General features: G+C 45.0%; 1 protein-coding gene across 1 annotated transcript in view; it reads left to right on the top strand.

The window, feature by feature from the left end:
• Positions 1-17,115, top strand: part of adamtsl3 (ADAMTS-like 3) — an 869,253-nt gene that overhangs the window by 573,989 nt on the left and 278,149 nt on the right. Inside the window, 2 exon segments of the mRNA XM_072468743.1 lie at positions 7,063-7,174; positions 7,867-8,005. Coding sequence (XP_072324844.1) covers positions 7,063-7,174; positions 7,867-8,005 — 251 coding nt within the window.

Raw genomic sequence — 17,115 nt, forward strand, 5'->3', positions numbered from 1 at the left:
TGGGATTGGATAAGCTTGTCAAAGAGTTGCAGGAGGATTCTGGAGCAGAAGGCAGTCTCCATTTTGTTCTCAGTTCTGGGCAGACTTGAAGCACAGAGCAAGACTTTCTCTCTACCAGCTTTTCTCCTGGTGATTTGAATGCATCCAGCTAACCTGTGAAAGTGACCTATGAGAGGATCTGTGGACAAGTAGACATTGCTATCCTGATTAAGAATTGTGAGCGCTCCAAATCCTTTCTCCCCTGTTTGATTTTTCAGAGCAAGGAGAGAGGCTGTTTAAAAGCCCACTTAAAACATTCATGCTGAGAACTGTAGTTTTAACTCAGTGAGGCTGATAGTCCATGGTGGACTCAGGCAAGAATTACATAGTCCTCAGAGGGGGAATTCTCAGTGCAAAGACCCCAATTGTTAAAAGTGAAATTTACTTACCAAACAGCATTCTACTGCCTGTGGGTTCTAGTTAGAAGATCACTGACTACAAAGACCGCTACCTCGGCAGCAAAGAATCATCTCATACCCTTTTAATCGCTGTTATTTTTAAACTTTCTCAGGGAAGCACGGTGGCGCAGTACCTCACGGCGCCAAGGACCCGGGTCACTGTCCTGGTGGAGTTTGCATATTCTCCCCATGTCTGCGTGGATCACATGCCCACAACCCAAAGGTGTGTAGGGTAGGTGGATTGGCCACACTAAATTGTCCCTTCATTGGGAATTTTTAAAAAAAATTCCTACTCCCACTGTGTGCCTGTCTTGTGTGTGCCTTGGTACAGGCGGTGGGATGGGATTTTGGGAATAGTTGGACTAGTAGACCACTGTTCCTATTATTTGTTCATCTTTGACACTTATATATGAACAGTTTTCAATGTTTTACTTATACATCTGTTGCTTGTAACTCGTTGGAGCAGTCAAGGATTAAAAATCTCAGGGAAATACACAAGCTATTGGTTAATTCACTTCGGTTGGGACTCTGGGTTCTGTGGGGCGGGAATTGACTGCGCACTCGCCCAAGGTGTCGTAACATAAATTGGGGGCTCGTCCGGGATTGGAAACGTTAGACAGTAAATTTGGGGTCTGTGGGGCTGGAATTGACCGCACACTTGCCTCGGGTGCTGTAACAGTGGAAAGCATACCTGAACTGTAATTAAAACCGAAAGTGCCGGAAACTCTGCAGGTCAGACAGCATCTGTTGAGAAAAACAGGTCAAAGCCTGGCCGGAGGGATATTTCCAGCATTTTCAGTTTTTATTTCTGATTTCCCGCATGGACAGTGCCTTGCTTTTGTGTATCAGCTGTAATACCTGTTCATTGTGTTGCAGTGAGGTTAGTGCAACACATGGGCAACTCAAAGCATCAATGGCCCAAGACGCTTCAATAGTAATGACACTGTTCACTGTTACAACAGCAACTTCTGCAATCCATAGGTGCACTGCTAAACATAGAAACCCAAAAGTTACCCTCAGTGACTTTACACCGCCCCGGTGGGTGTTATGTCCAAGTCGCCGCAGACCGCAATCAATTAGATATCACTGAAGTGATGAAAACATGCCTCTTACACGCTTCATCAAACCTTGGAAAAGTGACACACTGTTGAATGAGATGCAGTTGAGTTTTTAATGCCAAACTAAAGCCGGAGTGGCCCCCCCCCCCCATTGGCCGGTGGTAGGATCTTCCGGTTCCATTGAAGACAGTGGTGATTTCCATGACTCACCAGTTGTGCCGCCGGGGAACTCACCAGCCAATGGCGACCCGCTTCCGCTGCTGGCTACTCCTTGACGGGTTTTCCGGAAAATCCAAGCCTAAGTTCATAATTACTGTTTTATATTTGTGGAATGTCAAATTTCCTCCTTATGATAAACATACACAATTTTTGTATTTTAAAGTTTATATTTCAGCTCCTACTTTAATCCCATGTGTATGTCCCAATAACTTATTTTGCTCTCTGTAAACAATATTAAGAGTGATATATCGTCAGTGTATTTTATTTCTTGGGTTGTTGTCAGTGAGAATGCTTCAATGTAATTGGCTGCTTACCCTTCTTGGTGACATCACTGTTGCTGGGCACCTTGTCGCCAAATTGTAACTAATGGGAAAGGAGAATCTTTGACATGGCGATTGGTTGATCTTTGTGGGCAGCTTTCTATGAGGTCAACAGCGCGTATTCCACCACTAATATAAACACTGTGCCATAGGCACCTCGAAAAGACGACGGGCAGGACATTTTGTTCCAGATGTGGGGTTAGCATGGAGGCAGGGGATATGGAGTTCTGTGCCACTGGCCAACATGTCAGGTTGAGGTGAGTTGCTGGAGGGGGGTTGCACCAGGGCTACCTTCGAATAAATAGATGGTGGCCGATAAAGGCCAATTAAAGGCCTGTTAAGGCCTATTTCTAGAGGCTGATTGAAATTCCGCAGGTCGCCTCCAAGCCCCTGCAAATGTCCGGCAACAGATCAGCTGCCCAGAGGCAACCTACAGGTGGCAGGTCAGAAGGGCCAGTGCTCCAGGCAGGTTTCAAGGCTCTCCCTACTTGGCTGGCATCAGTTGTAGGCCAAGGATTTACCCTTCCACAAAATTGGCCCAGCTGCTGAATGAATTTTAATTTACACCCTGAGGTTACAAGTGACCAGAAACTGAACTGGACTAGCCACATAAATGCTATGGCTACAAGAGCAGGTCAAAGGCTAGGAACCCTGTGGCGCGTAATTCACCTCCTGACCCCCCAAACCCTGTCCACCATCTACAAGGCACATCAGGAGTGTGATGGAATACTCCCCATTTGCCTGGATGAGTGCAGCTCCAACAACATTTGAGAAGCTCAACATCCAGGACAAAACAGCCCCACTTGATTAGCGCCCCATCCACAAACATTCACTCCCACCACGACCACTGACGCACAGTAGCAGCAGTGTGTACCATCGGCAAGATGCACTGCAGAGGCTCATCAAAGCTCCTTTGGCAGCACCTTCAAAACCTCATGACAACCACCATCTAGAACGACAAGGGCAGCTTGATACCTGGGAACCCCCACAACTGGAAGTTCCCCTCCAAGCCACTCACCATCATGACTTGCAAAAATATATCTCCATTCCTGCAATGTTGATGGGTCAAAATCCTGGAATTCCCTCTCTAACAGTGCTGTGGCTGTACCGACACCTCAGGGATCATAGTGGTTCAAGAAGGTGGCTCGCCACTACCTTCTGAAGGGCAGTTAGGGATAGGCAATAAATGTTGCCCTAGACAACGACACCCACATATGAATAAAAGAAGAAAATAATAAATTAAAGCTGAACTAAACATGCCTCTAATTTGAGGCACGCTCCCTCTTACCTACCTGAAAAGGCAGCCTGCTGCATCTTCAATGCTGTAAGGCGTCCTATTGGCTAACAAGACCACCCTCTGGCCACAATTGGCTAATTCAGAGAAAATTACTTCTGGGTGACTTTTCTCCCTCCAGTGTGGGCTTCTGGCCCCTATTTGACCCTCATGTTGGGGTGCCAAAACCTGGAGAAAAATTCTGCCCGATAATGTTTCAGACAGTGCCTTTTTGTGCTTCTGACATCTCCCAATCTGGTGCTAAAGAATAATAGCATTAGTAATTTATTACAGACAGGAAGCTTGAAAGTCTCAGATTCCCCCGTTACTATTTGTTGGTATTGCTGATAACTGTTGTTTCATACTTTAGGCTGGCTGTAGTTTTTAGGTTCCTATACCAAAAACGGTGAGAAATATGAGTCTACAAATGACTACAGGATATGGTTGAATAAAGTAGGAAAGCTGATGACTCGTTGGATTGGAATTTCCTGCTTTATCCTGTCTGAAGTGGGATAGGATAATGGAGGAACATCAGGGAGGTCTGATTTTCCTGTTCCGATCTCTACTTCCCACTCTAGCTAGACATCCCTTCCCGACCCACCATAAGGAAATTGCAGTGGGAGCCAGAGCTGACAAGCCACCTCATTTGCTGCCTTCAATTAGTGAATGCCCTCACCACCATGGCCAGCTCTCCCGACCCCCACCTCTTGCTCCTCACCAGAAATCATGAGAAGGTATTGCATGAGGCAACAGTGGAACACTATCTGATATTTCTTTTTTATGAGGAGAGAGGAGAGAGTCCATTATTTGTTGCTACTTGCTTCCAAAAGGTCTCAGATCCTTAACCTCATTCGGCCCCTGTCAAGTCCAGAGCCTAAAGCTGCCATGCTCTTCCTTGACCATCAAGGCTCTTCTGTCCAATTAAAATGGTCCCACCTCTCCTTGAAGGCCATAAGACGTGGGAGCAGAAGTAATCCATTCGACTCATCAGGTCTGCCCCACCATCCAGTGAGACCCTGACTGATCTGATGTGACAATCCTCAACTCCACTTTCCTGCATTATCCCCAATAAGACCATAAGACGTAGGCCAATCCATCGTCAGCACTTTCCTCCATGGCAGCGATGGGCTCCCTCTTATCGGCAGGGATATCACCATGTACAGCCAATGACCCCGCGTGGCAAAATGGGTCATTGAGTCATCAATGACGGAAGCTCTGTCGCAACCCTCCTGGTATGGATTAAGGAAGATGCCATTTATTACTTCTGCAAATCAAACTTATTTGTGAATGAAACCTGGCAAAGCAAAATCCCTTAAACATCTCTGGAGGCCTCACAAACAAATAATGACACAACGTATACTGTCAAGAGGCAGTGATTTTCACTCGTTAAGAGTTTCCCGTTTCCGATATGTGTTTGCAAGTTTACTAATCACCTAAGTTGAACTGTGTGTACTGTTCCCTCACAGGAAAATATATGTGAAAGATAGTTCAGTATGAAAGAAAGAAAAGTAGAAAATTGCAGCTTCTGTGGAGAGAAAAACGCAGTTAAAAATGAAGGGCATTGACTTTTTAATCAGAACTCTATTTTAAATCTCTGTGTTGGAGGCAAATGCGTACAAAATGGAAGCTAAATTTAAAGGCTATGGGTTTCTGGTTTGGGTTGCAATTGGTGATCCCAGGAACAAATTGTGCAAGTTTTCAGGGAGGTATCTCTTGGCTCAACTTTCAGCTTGAACATATTTTTCTTCTTTATTCTTTCATGGGATGTGAACAAGGCCAGAATTTGTTACCCATCCCTAATTGCCCATTGCCTGGCTTGCTGGGCCATTTCAGAGGGAAATTAAGAGTCAACCACATTGCTGTGGGTCTGGAGTCACATGTAGACCAGACCAGATAAGGACAGCAGATTTCCTTCCCGAAAGAACATTAGTGAACCAGATGGGTTTTTACAACAATCGATGATAGTGTCACTGTCACCATTAATGAGACTAGCTTTCAATTCCAGATTTTATTAATTGATTTTACTTCCAGCCATTGCAGTGATGGGATTCGAACCCTTGTCCCCTGAGCATTGGCCTGGGTCTATGGATTACTACTCAGGTGACCTTGGCATGTTTTTCCATAGATCTCAGAAGGCAGAAGGGCCAGGTTAATAGGGTGGTGAAAAAGGCATATGGGACACTTGCCTTTATCAATCGAGGCATAGAATACAAAAGCAGGGAAGTCATTTCAAGATGTATAGAACTTTGGTGAGGCCACAGCTGGAGTACTGTGTGTAATTAGGGTCACCACATTATAGGAAGGATGTGATTGCACTGGAGGGGGTGCAGAGTCGATTCACCAGGTTGTTGCCTGGGATGGAACATTTAAGTTATAAAGAGAGGTTGGATAGGCTTGGGTTGTTTCGCTAGAGCAGAGGAAATTGAGGGGTGACCTGATTGAGGTATAAAAGATTATGAGGGGCATGGACAGGGTGAATAGGAAACAGCTGTTCCCCTTATTTGAAGGTCAGTAATGAGGGGGCACAAGTTCAAGGTCAGGGGCAGCAGGTTGAGGGGGATTTGAGGAAAATGTTTTTTACCCAGAGGGTGGTGACAGTCTGGCTGGGAGGGTGATAGAGGCGGGTTGCCTCACATCCTTTAAAAAATACCTGGATGAATCACTTGGCACGTCATAACATTCAAGGGTATGGGCCCGAATGGAATTAGGTGGGCATGTGTTCGTGCAAACTCGATGGGCTGAAGGGTCCTTTCTGTGCTGTATTATTCTGTGATTCTGTGACTACGGCACCATCTCCCCTGAATATTAGTGATATTTTATGGCTAAAGCTAAAATCATGGACCAGCATAATCGAACAGCTGATCTTTAAAAGCAATTACCCTAAAAACGCTCCTAGTTATATTTATGAATCATAACCTGATGCAGTTTTACAAGTACAGCTGAAGCAAGCTTATCACAAAAAAAAGCATTTTTAATCAGTCTTGTCCGCCACCTCTGAATAACTTGATTTTAAAGAACTGAAAATAGGTTTTAAAATCAATACAAAACATGTGTTAATTAAAGGAAAAATTACTGAAGATGCTGGAGATCTGAAATTTTAAAAAGCGCTGGAAAAGCTCAGCAGGTCTGGCAGCATCTGTGGAGAGAGAAACGGAGCTAATGCTTCAAGTCCAATGGGGCTCCTCTTCAGAACGATTCAGTACTGGGCTCAAAACGTTCATGCCAATTATTAGTTAAACTGGGTGTATTGGAATCTGTTAATTCGTCAATTGGAAAAAAAAGTTACAACTTTTTCAATGTGCCAGTTGGTTTCCTGCACCTGGGAAAAAAAGGCTTAACTTTAATGGCTCTATGAAACCCTGCTTGTGGGCACAATTAACACAATCGTCCAATGGTGATTAATTCGATTTGAGAACATGGTCTGTTTTGTAATTGGGGTCAGCCTCCAGCATGCTTTTCTTTTCAACTGGCGCAGAAAATTGTGAAAATTCGATTTGGGCATTAATTGTGTTTGAAAGTTGTTGATCTTTTGCACTGGGTTCGCCCATTTTGGGCAAAATGCGCTGAAAAAAAAAGACCAGTGCAAATGTAATGACCAGTAGCATTGTGTACAAACGCCTCTATTTCAGAATTCCAAACCACTGAGCCCCAAAATTATGTTAAAGTATTTGTTGCCAGTCTAAAGCCCTCTATCTATGGCACATTTTGAATGGGTGTAGTTAATCAATGTTCTCTTCCTCCTTTAATTGTTATAGACCAGGTATGTTTCTTCGAGGGACAGTATAGTCCAGTTTATGTTCTACCAACCAATCAGCCACCAGTGGAGAGAGACTGATTTCTATCCGTGCACTGCAACTTGTGGAGGAGGTAACACATTATTTCAGAAGGCCTGCATGTTTTCATACATTGATTTTTTGTAAATGGAGCCTAAACCTGAAGACATAAATATTACGGATAAGTACGTTTGTGTCTGAAAAATTTCTGCTGTCCTACCTTTCCCCAGTTTTGTCATTTTCCTTCCTGGAAGTTGACACTTTGGTCCTCGTAACTGGCTTTGGGTCCTTCTTCATGCCTGTTTTGACATTAAATGTTAATCCAACTAGCCCATTGGGAAACACTGGATACAGCAGTAGTTTTACAGCCAGTTTGAAGTCAGTTTCTAGTCCGGCGAGTTAGATCTAAATTACCTCGGGCTGCAGTCGAGCAAAGGCCTGATGTAGGGATCCCCCAGTCTTCCGACAACATCGGTAGTCATCGGGAATGGGATATCTGACTTACTTACCCTTCCTCACTGAGGCATGCTGATACGATTTTGGTACCCTGCCATTGCAGCCAAGATCAACAACCCATGTCGATTAAATCTAGAAACTTCTGCCGAATCTGGGACCCTTTTTTGTTCTTACAACTCAGTTGCCTCAACCACCTGTGCCAAGGTGGGTGTTGGCTGGAGGGCTAGCTTAGAAAATGTAAATGGCTCCCTATTTAAAAATGTATCATAAACTAACTGGTACGCTTAATGAGTATCACGTTCACCATTTTTTAAATCCATTTCTTCTCAGGCTATCAGCTTAGCTCTGCGGAGTGTGTGGATATACGCTCTGGCCGTGTCGTTCCTGAGCATTCCTGCAATTACTATCCAGAAAATAAAAAACCCAAGCCCAAACTACAGGAGTGCAACATGGATGATTGTCCTTCCAGGTGTGTTTACGTATAAGGTCTGAAATGTCCAGGATTCACTGTGCAGAGATTTGCCAGCTGTACGCATAGCTTGAAGTCAGGGCTGTGACTCTGTTATAATATTGACTCCACACCCACGCTCACAGCTAGTAAAGCTCAGTGTCAGTATTGGATTCTCATGATTTCTGCTCTGTAACTGACTTTTATTGCCTGCCAACAGCAAAATTAATTCTCTAATTGTTAGCGACAGTTTAAAATGCGAGAGGTTAGGATGAAGGCTATAGAGCATGTAAGAGAGATATTGAGTAAATACATTTACAACTCCGAGATAAAGTGCAGGAACACGAGATTTAAAATAAATCAAAATTCTACAGATCTAAGCTGGCTTTTATAATGGCATAATTTTAGTTCAGAGTCCAGGAGACTGGCGCCTATTTTATAAACTACTAAATCAGACTCCTTTAAAAATGTCTCACCGCAGAACAAAACTCAGCATCACGCTATCAGTGTAAGAGGATCAGGAGTGTAAAAGCGAGGGGGTGCCCTGCTGACACCAGTCTCCTAGAATGCCATCTTAAACGATGCCAATACAAAAATGGTAAAGATCAAGCTACGCGCAGTGGGAAGTTGCATTGTCGCGGTGGCCAAGCTACTTACTCCTCTTCTTTAAAAGCACCAAAAACATCAAAAAGACATTGCCGGGACATATGCCAGTGAGAGTAAGTCTAGATAGAAAAGCATCAGGTACAATCTGCATCGATTCTGTGGACCCTGTAAATTCAGAACCTCTCTTGAATATGTAGGTCTTACACGTTGGTGCAGGGGATGTGGGAGAAGGCTGGTTGATAAGGTAGGAGTAGGCATCCCTATTGATATGTCGGGCAATGGCAGGAGGGTGGCGCATCAGGACCATGTGCTTGGGTGATTTAAGATACCCCTTGAATGTCCCTGTTAAATGCCAGAAAGCCATCTCGTGGTAGATAGAACTGGAGCCAACCTTTACACACTTTTATAAACATTTATTTGCAGAGTTACAAATTAGAAGCACACATCCTAAATCAACAGCCATAGTTTCAGTCTGTGCCTATTTATAGGAGTACAATTGAATCCCCAGTTAATGCCAATCACCTCCCCACAATGAAATACAATCAATATATAGAACATTTGCAGTATAGGAAGAGGTCATTTGGCCCACCGTGGTGTGAATGGTTGAAAAAATGAGTCACCCAGCCTGATCCCACTTTCCAACATTTGATGCATTAGCCCTGCAGGTTTCGGTACTTGAGGTGTCTAACCAGACACCTTCTAAATGAGATGAGGTTTTCTGCCTCTACCACCCTTTCGGGTAGTGAGTTCCAGACCTCTTCCATCTCTACGTGAAAAAATGCTTCCTCATCTCCCCTCTAAGCCTTCCACCAATCACTGACCTCTCTGCTAGAGTAAACAGGCCCTTCCAATCCACTCTGCCCAGACCTCTCATAATTTTGTACATCTCCATCAAATCTTTTCTCAGCTTCCTGTGTAGCAAGGTAAACAACCCCAGCCTGTCCAATCTTTCCTCACAACTACAATTTTCCAGTTCTGGCAACATCTTCATAAATCTCCTCCGTACCCCCTCTGGTATCGTTAAACTCTTTCTGCACACAGTACTCAAGTTGTGGCCTAACTAATGTTCCACGTAGCTCTAGCATATTCTTGATCTTTCATTGTCTGCCTTGGCTAATAAAGGAAAAAATTCCATTTGTCTTCTTTAGCCACTATATAGGCCTGTTGACCTCTGATTAACAGTCACAACGCAAATATTATCCCCCATGTAACTAACCACTAGTACCAGAATGTCATTATTCTGAACTACTCTATGTTGCACGATGGGAATAAGTTCATTGTATTTGTATCTGATACTGCAAAAATCAAGGGGTTAACAGTTTTAATATTCTATAAACTAATTTAAAACTCTCAAGTTTAATTTCATATATTCAGAAGTTATGGTTATAATTTATCATCCAAATAAAATTACTGTTGGGAGTAAATGAGTTGCTACCCCCAATTGCGCATTAATAGCGAGTGGTGTCAAAGGTGACGTTTATTCTTCGCCATCCAAGCTCATTTCCTGGCTCTGTCAATATTGTGGTTAATAGTAGTTTTGAGGAAAGCACTCTGGACTTTGAACCGTGTGGGGAAACCTGAGTTTTTCCTCAGGGCACAACTGTGGCTTTATCTTCCTCCTGTGTCTTAACCCAACCTACCTTAACCACAATTAACCCACTCACCTCTTCCAGTTACCCCATCAGAGCTGCCAAATCCCATTTCCCCACCTAGTGCTCTCAGAGTCAATCTACCTCACTGCTCCCGCCACTCAGTCTCCTGAACTATACCCCAGTGTTTCCACACACCATTAAACTTGCTGCTCCCTAATTACTCCATATGAAATGTTGCCAGCCCGACACTGTTGGCCCCATGTCTACAAATCCCCCAACCTTTCTGAATTCTGCCAGTCCTTGGATTGCATCTGAAAGCCTCCAAAAGCCCAAATTGTAGCGTACAACTCCCAAATCCTCAGATGTTGCCTGGTATCTCACCACTCCACACTCCTGTCCTCACCCCCCAGATTCCCATGAGGGGTACCAACACCAAAGTCCGAGCAGGCTTCAGATTGAAATTGTGCTGTGCTCTCCAACTCCGAAGGCATGGATCGGTACTTGGGACTACGATGTGGTGGCCATCACGGAAACTTGGATAGAAGAGGGGCAGAAATGGTTGTTGGAAGTCCCTGGCTATAGATGTTCCAATAAGATTAGGGAGGGTGGAAAAAGAGGTGGGGGGGGGGGGTGGGGGAGTGACATTGTTAATTAGAGATAGTATAACAGCTGCAGAAAGGCAGTTCGAGGAGTATCAGCCTACTGAGGCAGTATGGGTTGAAGTCAGAAATAGGAAAGGAGCAGTCACCTTGTTAGGGGTTTTCTATAGGCCCCCCAATAGTAGCAGAGATGTGGAGGAACAGATTGGGAAACAGATTTTGGAAAGGTGCAGAAGTCACAGGGTAGTAGTCATGGGTGACTTTAACTTCCCAAACATTGAGTGGAAACTCTTTCGATCAAATAGTTTGGATGGGGTGGTGTTTGTGCAGTGTGTCCAGGAAGCTTTTCTAACACAGTATGTAGATTGTCCGACCAGAGGAGGGGCAATATTGGATTTAGTACTTGGTAATGAACCAGGCCAAGTGATAGATTTGTTAGTGGGGGAGCATTTTGGAGATAGTGACCACAATTCTGTGGCTTTCACTTTAGTAATGGAGAGGGATAGGTGAGTGCAACAGGGCAAGGTTTACAATTGGGGGAAGGGTAAATACGATGTTGTCAGACAACAATTGAAGTGCATAAGTTGGGAACATAGGCTGTCAGGGAAGGACACAAGTGAAATGTGGAACTTGTTCAAGGAACAGGTACTACGTGTCCTTGATATGTATGTCCCTGTCAGGCAGGGAAGAGATGGTCGAGTGAGGGAACCATGGTTGACAAGAGAGGTTGAATGTCTTGTTAAGAGGAAAAAGGAGACTTATGTAAGGCTGAGGAAACAAGGTTCAGACAGGGCGTTGGAGGGATACAAGATAGCCAGGAGGGAACTGAAGAAAGGGATTAGGAGAGCTAAGAGAGGGCATGAACAATCTTTGGCAGGTAGGATCAAGGAAAACCCCAAGGCCTTTTACACATATGTGAGAAGTATGAGAATGACTAGAGCGAGGGTAGGTCCGATCAAGGACAGTAGCGGGAGATTTTGTATGGAGTCTGAAGAGATAGGAGAGGTCTTGAACGAGTACTTTTCTTCTGTATTTACAAATGAGAGGGGCCATATTGTTGGAGAGGACAGTCTGAAACAGACTGGTAAGCTCGAGGAAATACTTGTTAGGAAGGAAGATGTGTTGGGCATTTTGAAAAACTTGAGGATAGACAAGTCCCCCGGGCCTGACGGGATATATCCAAGGATTCTATGGGAAGCAAGAGATGAAATTGCAGAGCCGTTGGCAATGATCTTTTCGTCCTCACTGTCAACAGGGGTGGTACCAGGGGATTGGAGAGTGGCGAATGTCGTGCCCCTGCTCAAAAAAGGGAATAGGGATAACCCTGGGAATTACAGGCCAGTTAGTCTTACTTCAGTGGTAGGCAAAGTCATGGAAAGGGTACTGAAGGATAGGATTTCTGAGCATCTGGAAAGACACTGCTTGATTAGGGATAGTCAGCATGGATTTGTGAGGGGTAGGGCTTGCCTTACAAATCTTATAGAATTCTGTGAGGAGGTGACCAAGCATGTGGATGAAGGTAAAGCAGTGGATATAGTGTACATGGATTTTAGTAAGGCATTTGATAAGGTTCCCCATGGTAGACTTCTGCAGAAAGTAAGGAGGCATGGGATAATGGGAAATTTGGCCAGTTGGATAACGAACTGGCTAACCGATAGAAGTTAGAGAGTGGTGGTAGATGGCGAATATTCAGCCTGGATCCCAGTTACCAGTGGCATACCGCAGGGATCAGTTCTGGGTCCTCTGCTGTTTGTGGATTTTCATTAATGACTTGGATGAGGGAGTTGAAGGGTGGGTCAGTAAATTTGCAGATGATACGAAGATTGGTGGAGTTGTGGATAGTGAGGAGGGCTGTTGTCGGCTGCAAAGAGACATAGATAGGATGCCGAGCTGGGCTGAGAAGTGGCAGATGGAGTTTAACCCTGAAAAGTGTGAAGTTGTCCATTTTGGAAGGACAAATATGAATGCGGAATACAGGGTTAACGGTAGAGTTCTTGGCAATGTGGAGGAGCAGAGAGATCTTGGGGTCTACGTTCATACATCTTTGAAAGTTGCCACTCAAGTGAATAGAGCTGTAAAGAAGGCCTATGGTGTGCTAGCGTTCATTAACAGAGGGATTGAATTTAAGAGCCGAGAGGTGATGATGCAGCTGTACAAAACTTTGGTAAGGCCACATTTGGAGTACTGTGTACAGTTCTGGTCACCTCATTTGAGGAAGGATGTGGAAGCTTTGGAAAAGGTGCAAAGGAGATTTACCAGGATGTTGCCTGGAATGGAGAGTAGGTCTTACGAGGAAAGGTTGAGGGTGCTAGGCCTTTTCTCATTAGAACGGAGAAAGATGAGGGGCGACTTGATAGAGGTTTATAAGATAATCAGGGGAATAGATAGAGTAGACAGTCAGAGACTTTTTCCCCGGGTGGAACAAACCATTACAAGGGGACATAAACTTAAGGTGAATGGTGGAAGATATAGAGGGGATGTCAGAGGTAGGTTCTTTACCCAGAGAGTAGTGGGGGCATGGAATGCACTGCCTGTGGAAGTAGTTGAGTCGGAAACATTAGGGACCTTCAAGCAGCTATTGGATCGGTACATGGATTACGGTAAAATGATGTAGTGTAGATTAATTTGTTCTTAAGGGCAGCACAGTAGCATTGTGGATAACACAATTGCTTCACAGCTCCAGGGTCCCAGGTTTGATTCCGGCTTGGGTCACTGTCTGTGTGGAGTCTGCACATCCTCCCCGTGTCTGCGTGGGTTTCTTCCGGGTGCTCCGGTTTCCTCCCACAGTCCAAAGATGTGCAGGTTAGGTGGATTGGCCATGATAAATTGCCCTTAGTGTCCATAATTGCCCTTAGTTTTGGGTGGAGGTGTTGACTATGGGTAGGGTGCTCTTTCCAAGAGCCGGTGCAGACTCAATGGGCCGAATGGCCTCCTTCTGCACTGTAAATTCAATGATAATCTATGATTAATCTAGGACAAAGGTTCGGCACAACATCGTGGGCCGAAGGGCCTGTTCTGTGCTGTATTTTTCTATGTTCTATGTTCCTGTGTTCCCATTTTTCATCTCTCACAAATACTCCCAAATCCAATGTCACCCATTCCAATCCCATGGCTGTTCCTCCAGCTACTGTTCCTCCTCCTTAAACTAACCAATGCTCCAGCGTGCAACCTTTCAGTCTTATATGCTTCAAGCCAGCTTTCTTTCCTCTCTGATACTGCTACCTTTCTCCGCCTATAGTTCCAACTAAGTGAAACGGATTACAGCTACGTGGAGAAGATGACTTTTTAAAATAAATTTCGTGTACCCAATTAATTTTTTCCAATTAAGGGGCAATTTAGCGTGGCCAATCCACCTAGCCTGCACATCTTTGGGTTGTGGGGGCGAAACCCACACAAACACGGGGAGAGTGTGCAAACTCCACACGGACAGTGACCCAGAGCCGGGATCGAACCTGGGACCTCGGCACCGTGAGGCTGCAGGGCTAACCCACTGCGCCACCATGCTGCCTCAGATGACTGTTTTTTGAAGAATTTGGATATATTTAATAAAGAGAATGGGTTTACTCTGGCTGAAGGCTCAATAATCAGAGGGTACAGATTTCAGGAGGGTGGCACGGGAGCGAGAAGTGACATGAGGAAAGACAGTTTCACACAGACGGTTAGGATGTGGAATGTTCTGCCTGATAGGGTGCTGAAAGCAGATTTGGTTGTCGTTTTCAAAAGAGAATTGGATATTGAAAGAATAATATGGGAAAGAGCAGTGTAATGTATTCCGGTACCGGAGCAGACCCCCAAATTATATTAGGAAACCGGACAAGAAACCCCAATAATTTTTCAATTTGTAAACTCTGAGGAAAGGATACTTCACCCCCAGGAGTGAATCCACTGACAACTAGTGTTTGCTTTATATTAAAACAAACGTTATTATTAACACAGGGAATATTAATATCCAAGGCAACAAATAGAATTTCAATTGACAGTAAAACAGTTATTCAACAAAAAGGTCTTTGAGCTTACTTTCCCATCTATTTCTAAAATTTCAATTAAGCAAAATCCACATACAGGTCAAATGTCTCTTATTAATAGAGTTAACACTCAGTGGCTTACAGATTTATTCCCAAAGTCCTTGGAGAGAAACTTTCAGAAATCATTCTTAGAAACAGTTCCTTTCCTCAGAATCCAGAACAGAACTCTAAAATGAAACTAAAATCAGACACAGGGCACGGCTGAAAAAAACCTTAAAAATAGCCCCACCCCTCCCCTGAGTGAATTCACAGCCTTCCTCACTGTTAAACAAGGGTTTTAGCAGACTTATAATATATATAGTTTAATCCAAGTTATTTTGATAACATTAATGTAGCAGACACATAATGCAAACAGCACGATTTAACTAAAATAAACAGAGTCTGTTGGAGAAGGGCAAATGACCCTGCTATCAAATGACACCTTTTCTTTCATGGCCCAGCAGGGAATGCCACACCAAGGCCGCGCACAGGCATATTTCCTACACCGAGCTCGTCGGTGAAGGAAGAGATCGGCGCGTCATTTTAAAATGGTTCCCTGATCCCTTGACACCCCCCCCCCCCCCCCCCCCATGCGACAACACCTCTGTTGGAGGACCCTCAAGCCTTCGGCACCCACCCCATACCAGCAGGGCTCCCCATGACCCGATCCCCAATGTGAGCAAAATGCCAGCTTGGCACCTTGGCATCTCCAGTCTGACACCTTGGTCGTGCCACCTGGGCACCCTTTCATGCTAGGGTGGTACCCAGCTGGCACTGCCAAGGTGGCTCTGCCAGTGGTACAGGCTGGAGTTGTCCAAGGTGCCCGGGTGGCACCAGTAGTATCAGGGTTTCAGCTTTGCCAGAGGCCAACCACCCGGTGGCCTCTGATTACCTGCAAGAGCCCCCCCAAGTGCTGTTTCACCTGGTCCTTGTTTGGGGGAACTGTTCTGAACGGCGTCTGGCTGGGGTCTCCTCGGCAAGGCCGATAGATGCCGGATGCTGGTTAGATCCGGTGGTAGCAAAGTTAAGTGAGCTTTTCAGCTCTTTTAACTTCATTGTGGGTAGGATCCAGATCGCGATGTCTCGCGAGGTTTTGTTAGATCTCGTGAGGCGTAATGACCGTTGGGAATCCTGGGAGGGGCCGGTCCGAGAAGAGGCCCCTCCTGGACCTATCGGCCACGTCCTGCCCCGATTCCTGTGGGCTGCTGGTGGTAAATTGTGCCCAATATATAAAAACATCCTACATTCATCATAAATGCAGCGAAATGAATTTCTCTTGGAAAGAGCCAAATAACATGATGGCTGAATGGCCTCCTTATGCTATACTATTTTATAATTCTACGTTGGTTCTTATCTACATATGTTAATTTGGTCTTGAGAATGATAAGCGATATAGAGTAGGCGGAGAATACAGATGGAGTCATGGTAATGTCACAAGACTAGTAACCAAAATGTCCAGGATAATGCCCTGTGGATGTGCATTCACATCACACCACAACAGCTGGTGGAATTAAATGATGAAGTCTGGAATACACAGCTAGTCTCAGTAATGGTGACCATGAAACTCTCGTCGGTTGTCACAAAAATGAATCTGCTTCACTAATGCCCTTCAGGGAAGTAAATCTGCCGTCCTTACCTGGTTTGGACTACATGTGACTCCAGACCCACAGCAATGTGATTGTGACTCTTATGTGACTCAATGTGACTCTTAACTGCCCTCTGAAATGGCCGAGCAAGTCATTCAGTTCAAGGCCTGCGACGCCCACATTCGTGCCCCATGAAAAAATGAATAAAATTTAATGAAATATTGCCGTTGATTCCTACTGGTGAGAAGGGGAGCTACAATTCTGCAATTCTCACCTGGATTGTTAAAGGGGCTTCTTGCTGACAATAAAGCCATTGCATGACATCGAGCGGCCCTGTTCGCAAAGCCACTAAATCTCACGAGATCTCTGGTGAGATCTTGATTTGTGATCTTCTCCAACACCCCTCCCCCCAAAACCACCGGTGATGTGATCAGGTTGGTGTGAACCTGATTTCAAAGAATTTGAATACTTTTCAATGTAGTTAAATGACTTTACACTGAGGAGTCCACCCAAGACGTAGCCAACCCCCCATGGTGGCATGACGTCAGGCTGGCACGAATCACAACTGTTTTTCAAAGCGATAAACAGTCGTGATGACAACACCGGGGGCGCGGAGGTGCTCGGAGTCCCTGGAGTTGATGGACAAGGCTGGACAATGTCCCCTGGCTCCGTGGCATTGCCACCAGAAAGGGGTAACCCTCCTCCAGTCAGGGGCGAGGGTTCCCCTTTTGTCTGGTTGTGGGG

Source organism: Scyliorhinus torazame, chromosome 12, assembly GCF_047496885.1.
Source record: "Scyliorhinus torazame isolate Kashiwa2021f chromosome 12, sScyTor2.1, whole genome shotgun sequence".
In the NCBI taxonomy this organism is placed as follows: Eukaryota; Metazoa; Chordata; class Chondrichthyes; order Carcharhiniformes; family Scyliorhinidae; genus Scyliorhinus; species Scyliorhinus torazame.